The sequence below is a fragment of the Mauremys reevesii genome, linkage group 1, assembly GCF_016161935.1.
Source record: "Mauremys reevesii isolate NIE-2019 linkage group 1, ASM1616193v1, whole genome shotgun sequence".
NCBI lineage: Eukaryota > Metazoa > Chordata > Testudines > Geoemydidae > Mauremys > Mauremys reevesii.
In genome coordinates, this window is record NC_052623.1 from 93,371,636 (window position 1) to 93,380,960 (window position 9,325).

At 47.3% G+C, this 9,325-nt stretch overlaps 1 protein-coding gene across 1 annotated transcript; it reads right to left on the reverse strand.

The window, feature by feature from the left end:
* Window positions 1-368: 368 nt before the first annotated feature.
* Window positions 369-1,628, reverse strand: LOC120404676 (the record flags this gene model as incomplete). The annotated part of the gene is made up of 2 exons (XM_039537606.1): window positions 369-1,077; window positions 1,351-1,628. Coding segments are annotated over 2 exons (717 nt in total), but the record flags the coding sequence as incomplete, so codon positions are not given.
* Between the last annotated feature and the right edge of the window lie 7,697 nt (window positions 1,629-9,325).

Here is a 9,325-nt window from a genome sequence, read left to right on the forward strand (position 1 = left end):
CAAGGAGGTACCTGAACCCTTGGGTCCGGGGGAACTCAGTGAAGTCTACTTGCCACACCAATCCTGGCCCTGGGGTAGGTTCCAGAGTGGCTGGTGGCACTGACACTCCTGGTCGAGGGTTGTTCTTTTGACAGACTAAACACTCAGCCTGTACCTGGGAAGCCAGGGGTCTTAATCCAGAGGTTAGAAAATACTTATTCATAAGCTGGGTGAGAGCCTCCTTCCAGCGTGAGTGGTCTGATGTAGTTTCTGTAGTACTGGCCGTATTAGGCTTTTAGGTAGGAGGATTTTTCCTTCTGTGGAGTGGAGCCATCCCTCCTTTTCCTGGAGCCCAAGGAGTCGGCCAGATTCCTTTCTTCACGAGTACTGAGGGGCTGGGAGCTCACCCACTGATGGGATGAGGGCATGCACATGGGCCTCCTCAGCTTCCAATGGTTCCAGGGTGGCAGCCCGCTTGGCTTCCCTGTCGGCCCTGGCGTTGCCCTTGGCTACGTCCTGGTCTTCTCGTTGATGAGCTTTGCAGTGCACCACTGCTACCTCTGAGGGGAGCTGCACCGCTTCCAGAAGCCGGAGAATCTGTGTCCCATGCTTGACCGGGGACCCCTGAGCTGTAAGCATTCCCCTTTGTTTCCACAGACCTACATGAGCATGTAGCACTCCAAAGGCATATCTGAGTCTGGACGGCTGGAGTACTGGGCATCTATGATTTCTAAACAGTCATGTTCCTGCTCCTCTGTTTCTGGTAACATAGTGGCTGGGTTGAGGGAGGGGCAGGTCTGCAGGGTAACTTCAGGATTTTCTAGGAGTTTAGCCTGGTACCGAGCTACCCGAGCCTGCGTGAGCCAGAGACCACACTTAGTGTCCAGCAGGGCTTGAACCATATGAGGGGTATACACCTGCACAGTCCCCCCCAAAGTCAGTTTCTCTGCTTCACCAAGCACTAGGGCAGTTGCCGCGACAGCTCGCAAGCAAGCTGGCCACCCCTTGGCAACTTGATCCAGTTGTTTAGAGAAATATGCCACAGGACGTTTCCAAATGCCTAATAATTGAGTAAGCACTCCCAGGGCTACTCCTTTTCTTTCATGCACATACAGTTGAAACGGCTTAGAAAGGTCAGGCAGGCCGAGTGCCGGGGCTTTCATTAGCTTTCGCTTTAACACTTTAAATGCCTTGTCAGCTTCTGAGGACCAGTGAAAGGGATCGTGATCCATTCCCTTAACACATTCATACAAGGGCTTAGCCCACAGTCCAAACTCTGGGATCCATATTCTGCAAAAGCCTGCCATGCCCAGAAAAGCCCTGAGCTGTTTACGATTGCTTGGGACAGGAATTTGACAGATTGCTTCCTTCCTTTCATTTGAAAGCTGTCTCTCCCCCTGTCTTATGTGAAATCCTAAGTACTGTACTTCTGAGAGGGCAATTTGAGCCTTGCTCTGAGCTACCCGGTATCCTCTGAGTCCAACAAAGTTCAGGAGGCTCACAGTGGCGTGGAGGCAAGGGGTTAATCCCACTGCCCCTATTAACAGGTCGTCAACATACTGCAGGAGGAGAATCCCGTCCGGAGTATTCCACTCCTCCAGGTCTTTGGCCAGAGCCTGGCCGAACAGCGTGGGGGAGTTCTTAAATCTCTATGCTAACACAGTCCAGCAAAGCTGCCTTTTAACCCTTCGGTCATCTTCCCACTCAAAGGAGAAAATCTCCTGGGATTGTGTGTCAACAGGAATTGTGAAGAAAGCATCTTTCAGGTCTAGGACCGAAAAGTGGGTGTACTGCCCTCCTATAGATGCCAACAGTGTATATGGGTTTGGAACAAGGGGGTGCAGAGTCTTAACCCGTTCATTAACTGCCCTCAGGTCCTGGACCAGCCGATAGGTGCCATTGGGCTTTCGAACAGGCAGGATGGGGGTGTTCCAGGCTGACTGACATTCTCGCAGTACCCCGTACTTCAGAAACTGATTTATAGTTTCCTGCAGACCTTCTCTGGCCTCCCTCTTGATCGGATACTGCTTGATCCGCACTGGACCTTTTCCTGGCAGGAGCTGAACTTTAATGGGGGTGTGATGTGCTGCCTTTCCTGGGACCCCCGATGCCCATACTAGAGGAAAAACCTGGTCCTCCCACTGGCTCCACTCTGGGGCTTGCATGGCTGAGGGCTCAACTGCAAGAGTCATTATCCAGGCATTCTCTGGGGGCAAGGTGAGGGTGATTTCATCTTGGGTGAAGTGCAGGGTGGCACCTAAGCGACAAAGCAGATCCCGTCCCAGTAGAGGCATTGGGCAGTCGGGGAGGTAAACCAGCTTGTGGGAGAGAGTTCTGTCTCCCAAAGCACATTCTGCTGGGGCATACACTGGACATTTGATTCCTTTTCCTGTAGCACCGACCACAGTGAGGGAATCTGCCACAGGCAGCTGGAGGGGTTGATTTACAGCGGTTCGAGCTGCTCCAGAGTCTACTAAAAAGTCTATTTCAGAATTTCCCACCCACATTTTTACTCGGGGTTCCGGGGGCAGGATAGTCCGTCTCCCCTGACACCCCTAGTCTTGATTCTCTGCTGCCATCATAGGGGTATCTTCCCTCTCGGGGCACTCATTTTTCCAGTGTCCCTCCTTCCGGCATATGGCACACTGATTGCGACCCAAACGCCTTTCCTGTGAGCCAGGGCGCCCACGTCCACGACCTCTCATTCCCCGGCCCCTTCCACCACCTTCCTGAAACTTCCTCTTGTCACTGGCCTGTACTGCTGAAACCATCATCTTCACTTGCCTTTTTTCCTTCTCTCCCTCTCTAAGGCTGTAAACCTTGTTTGCAGTTTCCAAAATCTGTGCCACAGACATGCCCATCAAATCCTCCTTTTTTCTACTTCAGACAACAGGGTCCTCATAAGGATATTACAGTGATCCCAGTCAGGCTTGTGACTGGCAAAACATCCCTCAAAAACCGAAATAAACTTGCTGGGATTCGTGGAGAATTCCCCTGCCTGTGCCTTAAAGGCTGCTAGGTCCACTGGGTTAAAAGGCACATGTGAGTAAACTAGCATAGTAGTGGCCCGGCGCCCCTCTGCTCCCGGGCGAGCCACCACAGTCTCAGTAATCAACGGATAAAATCCCACTGAAGGAGCAATCTCTGAAACCTGAGGCACCTGGTCTTTATACGGTGGGGGTGTAGGAGCCGAAGGGGACACCGACTCTGCCATTACAACCGGGGAGGGGTTCGGGGAACTAACAACAGTGACTGCCGAGCCTGTCGGAGTCAGATTACACTCTTGCAACAGATCTGACCTATCTCTCAACAACATAAACAACTGTGCATACATAAATTCATTCCACTTATTCATTCGCTGACAAAACAAAGCTAATTGAAGGATCGTGTTGTAATTAAGTGATCCCTCCGGTGGCCACCTTTCCTGGCCCTCTAGCTGATACTGAGGCCAGTTTACTGTACAGAATCTTTTCAGTTTACTTTTAGTCAATGGATCTTTTTCAAACACTTTCCAATTCATCAGAATGCATTCTAAGGGTGTACACCGTACCCTGCCTGTACTCTGTCCCTGCCCCATACCTATGGGAAGACACTGGGCGTCCCCAGGTCTTAACAGGCAAACAAAAGGTTAACAGCACTGGACTGTTCCTACCTTATTCACGAGACCGGTTCCCCACTGTCGCCCGCAGCTGCTTCTCCACTATCTGAGCGCGTTGCACCGTAGTGCCCTCCGGGGTCGACCACACCACGTCTCCGCCGAGGCCCCCGATGAAGTCACCGGTGCGCGCTGGGCATCGGTCGTTGCCGCAATCCATCGACCTCCAGGAGGGGTCCGGGCAAGGCTAAATTTAGCCTCAAGCCCACCCAGGGACGCCAAAACTGTTGCCGGCACAAAAAGGCCTGAGGCTACCGCAACAGTGATTCGTTGCCCGGAGTGCCTTGCTCCAATTAGACACACCAGGGTGGAGAAGCAAAAAAAGGTTTATTTGAGATCTCAAAGCGCAGGATGCTTGGAGGTACACACCTCAGATCAAGCACACCTCATACAAGCAGCTCTCTGTCTTTATACATGATTTTAGCTAAGCATGTCTATTACCCCCAATGCCCAGCTCCCCCCTCCCTCCCCCTCTTCTCCCCTCCCTTCTAGTTCCCATACATCAAGCACATTATGAAGCAGCAATTACTCTAAACAGGTTAGATCATACTTGGCAAAAAACATATTATCTCATTAGTAACTTTTCTTGACCGGTCATTCTGTTTCACTCCCTTTAGCCAGGTGCAAGCAGGCTGTATAATTGCCTCCTGGTACTGATAACTAGTTGCCACACATTCCATTCTTTCCATCTAGCCTGTGGAGTTAATTAAAGTCTAAACATGGACGCGGTTCGGACAAGCAGAGGCCTAATACAGGGAGCCTTCATTGGCACTGTCATTTTCCACCCCTCTGTCAACACTGGGTCATGCCTGGTGCCACCAACAAGAGGAAGAAGACAAAAAGCCCCATCCCCCAAATACATTGGGCAGGGCAGAGAATCCCTTCCTGACCCCTACTGGTGATTGACTGAAGCTGCGAAACATGAGATTTTAGAAATATAAGACTTGAACCAGAAGGAATCTGAGACTGCAGATCCCTGCTCCTCTCCACCACACGCAGACGAAAAGGTAAGATCAAAAGGGAACCATCATATTAGATGTTGCTGTCACAACGTGTGGAATAATGAAAACTTCTGACACTGACATAGAATCTTAACTTCTAAACACTTAAATACATACATGTAAGTAGTTCCATTGAATTTAATGAGGCAACTTAATGTTCAGCGCGACTCATGTGCATCAGTCTTTGTAGGTTTGGAGCCGTAGGGCCTAGTCTGGCAAGCTATCTGTCTGTGGCACTCCCTTTTATTTCAATGACAGTATCATAAACGGAGAGTTTCAAAGATAGAATATCCCTTATTTTCTTCATAGCCTGTTCTCATGTGAATTTACAGCTCCCTGGGATCCAAATGTGCAGACCCTAGTCAGGATGGTGAATATTAAAACTATGAGAAAGGTCAGTTCCTTTGGCATATTTACTTCCAGTGAAATGATTCCCACTGCAATTTAAACAGCAAAGTGTGAAGAAATTACCCGTGCCTAGATCTGCAGAATAACCAGGTCAGGGAGAAATTCTTGGATATTGTATTGTTTTATGAATTTACAAAAATTGTTCTCTTGCAAGGCGCCATATAAACAGTTCTTTCTTTGACTGGACAATGTAGATATATATTGGAATTGGAAAAGGTTTAGAAAAGGGCAACAAAAATGATTAGGGGTATGGAACAACTTCCGTATAAGGAGAGATTAATAAGACTGGAACTTTTCAGTTTGGAAAAGAGATGACTAATGGGGGAATATGATAGAGGTCTATACAATCATGACTGGTGTGGAGAAAGTAAATAAGGAAGTGGATTTACTCCTTCCCATAACACAAGAAGTAGGAGTCACCAAATGAAATTAATAGGCAGTAGGTTAAAAACAAACAAAAGGAAATATTTTTTCACACAGTGCACAGTCAACCTGTGGAACTCCTAGCTAGAGGATGTTGTGGAGGCCAAGACTATAACAGGGTTAAAAAAAGAACTAGATATATTCATGGAGGATAGATCCATCAATGACTTTTAGCTAGGATGGGCAGGGATGATGTCCCTAATCTCGGTTTTTCCAGAAACTGGGAATTGGCAACAGGAAATGGAATCGCTTGATGATTACCTGTTCTGTTAATTCCTTCTGGTGCACCTGGCATTGGATGCTGTCGGAAGATGGGCTAGATGGACCTTTGGTCTGACCCAGTCTGGCCCTTATGTTCTTATAGAATGTAGGTATATTAACTGAATAAATAAATGGCTGAATAGGTGTGAACAAAATGTTGATAATGCTAGGGTCACTGTTGAAGGGAGTCACTCATGGATACTTCAGAAATTGAAGTTATGGCTGCAATTGTTCAATGTATTGTCTTGTATTCCCTAGAGCAAAGCTGAAAAACTGTATATTGCACTGTGGGTTGGTTTAGATTGTGTGCAGGCAAACCTTCAAAGTATTTGAGGCTTTTGATGTATACAGTCACTGGGGTTCCTGGCCAGACCATCAGTGTATCTGGGATTTACCATGTTAACTAGATGTGATAGGTTATAGATAGGAACCTACCTTATACAATGCATAGTTTAGTGGGGCCATGAGGTCATTTAGGACACCTAAATATGCATTCCTGCATCTCCTTTTTACTGGCTTTCCAACATTTACGTTTTGGAAAACTACTGCCCTCTTGTGCTGTTACTATGTATTTAGAACTTTAACTTAAACTGAAGTCCTTTGTCCTACAGTCTTAAATTTATATCCAGGTGTATTAATTGTATACCATCGGGGGTGCAAGTAGGGTGGTACCCTCCAGTATGCAGTATCGGCAAGAGATTTTTAGTTGTACCGGAAACACTTGCGGCTGCCTCTGGGCCTGTACTCTGCTCCTTTAAGTAGCAGAACACGGCTAAGGAGGACATTCATTCTTTATATGGTTTTAACAGCACAATAAATATGCGAACAAACTTAAACAAAGCCTTTGTTTAAGTTTGTTCGCATATTTATTGTGCTGTTACATTGGTCAGGAGTCCTCAAGGGGGATGGGTGGGGGGAAGAAAGGTGTTTAAACAGTGTTTTTGATTTTGTTTCTCCCCATTGCTCTGAATTATCCATGACATCCATACTGTATCCCATAAAGTTCAAATCATTAGAGGAATGCCTCTGCTTGCACTGACCAGAGGATGTTTGGATTCTGATGTCAGCCCAGTTCTGCAGCCTGATGGGAATCAGGTGTTGTCCCCAGTGTACACAGAATTCTTCTTTGTAGCCAAACTAGTCTAACATGCATTTTGTTAACTGGAACTAGAGCAGCAAAACAAAGAAAACTAATGTCTTGTTTTCCAGCTTTGTGGGTGAGAGAACTATAAGTGAAGATTATAACGCCGGGCACTGACAGCCTTAAACCAGCCAGCTACCTCAGGAATCTTTCAAGAACTTTGCTGAAAATATGTTCTTCATCTTAGCAATGGAGCTAAAACTTATCACACATTTGCCCACCTTTATTCAAATGATGCTCCTTCTGATTTGACAGCTCAAGCATTGTCAGTTTCATCCAGAACAATTTACAAACTTGGAACCTAATCCTCTAGACTCTTAATCAGTTGATCAATCCCACTGAAGACAATGGGACTATTTGCATGACTATGGACCAGTTTGTGGGCTGGTAAAAGTTTCAGGAATCTGTTCCTATAAAGGAAGTTGAATCCCCCATTGAAATGCAGTGTTTGGGTGCAATACCATAAAGCAGTTTAGGATACAGTCCTACTTAAAATTTGTCTTTTAATAAATCATAAATATCCTAAAATGGCTCCTCACCAACTCCCATATTCCATATAAACAGATTGAATACTACATATTTTGGGGGAAAGTGAGTAGTTAAGCATGTTGATGTTTGTATATACAAAGGAGGTATCAAAGGGGACAGGGAGGCCGTGGGGGCCCTGGGCTGGGGGTGAGGTGGGGAGGAGTCACATGGAGTGTCACAGGGGGAGGTCACGTGCCCCCTTTTGTGTCCCTCCTATGAGTGCAGAACCAGCAAGAAATGATTTCTACTTGCAAAAATGCTGCCATGTATATAAAGTGTCACATCTGTACATGATTAAACAGTCTAAAAGTATAGAAGTGAATCTTGTTGGAAGACAGATATTTGAAATGGTGGATTTGCTGATAAAGACCAATACACTTCAACAGAGAAACATATTACATCTGCATGAAACTAAATGAATTATATATGAAACAGAAACTTAGGAAACAGCAGCCAAAACTGAATGAACATTAAAAAGGGCAGCATGTGAAAATTACTTGGCAAGAAAGGTAAACAAAACAAGTGGAACAAATCAAAGTTGCTGATATCCTGAAGATTAAACAAACAACATAGAAGTGGGCTGGGATAACACATGAGAAGAAATGATGAAAGATGGGCCAATTGAAATAGCAGCTTTCAAACAACAACAAACCCTACATGCTGAAACTTAGTATGTGTGTTTAAAATTGGACTATATAATACTTAGTAATTCATGGGTGGGTTGTTACAGTCATAATCCAAAACACTGGAGTAATAATGTTTAAATCTGGAGAGTTTTAGGGTGTTAATGCTCAATTCCGTGTTAGAAAGATGTATTTCCAGTCATTCTGGCTGAAAATATTCATGAATCTTCTGTCTTTGCAAATATCTAATGTGCTGAGTCCAGGGGTGAAAGTAACTTACAGGACTTACCGGTACTGCCGGAGTCCTGAGAGGGGCATGGCCTCATCTGGAAGAGGCGTGGCCTCTCAAGATTTAAAGGCCCTGGGGAACCAGCTGTGGCTGGGAGACCCAGAGCCTTTAAATCAACCAGGGGCTCCCAGCTGCAGAGGTGGCTGGGAACCCCCCGGGGCTTAGGGGCAAATTAAAGGGCCCAATGCTCCGGCCACCAGGGGGAACCCCAAGCTTTGTGGGGCTGAGGCAGGGATTTAAAGGGGCCAGAGCTCCTGCCGCTGAGGGAAGCCCGGAGCCCTTTAAATCCTGGCCCCAGCCCAGCCGCCAGAGCTGTGGCCGGGATTTAAAGGGCTCTGGGCTGCCTGCAGCTGTGGTGAGCTCTGAGCCCTTTAAATCTCAGCCGCGGCCAGGATTTAAAGGGCTTAGGGCTGCCCGCAGCCGCAGGCAGCCCAGAGCCCTTTCAATCCCCGCCGTTGAAGTCGATGCAGTCCAGCACGGCATACTGGCTCTTGCCGGTACGCCGTACCAGTCCGGACTGGCTTACTTTCACCTCTGGAGCAGCAGAAATACTGTCTTCCCTGTCCCCCCACCCTTCAAAAGGGCACCAGTGCCCTTCCCATGGGATAGTAATACATACTGTATGTATGTGTATAAGAACATAAGAATGCCTGTACCGGGTCAGACCAAAGGTCCATCTAGCCCAATATCTGTTTACCGACAGTGGCCAATGCCAGGTGCCCCAGAGGGAGTGAACCTAACAGGCAATGATCAAGTGAGTGAATGATCAAGTATGTGTATGAATGTGTCACAAACAATGCAGCTGCAGCCTGCCACCGACCAGCAGCGACCCCAGCAACTGGCCCCTGTGGGCTGCTGCCTGCAGAGAGCCAGTAGGTGCCGCTGGGCTGGGTCTGCCAAGGAGTAAGTAACCAAGGCAAAAACCACAACCAGCCAGCCAGGAAGGGAGCCGGAATGGGGGGATAGGGGGAAGGGAAGTCAGGGGTGAATGAAGGACAACTGGAATAGCCTTCATGA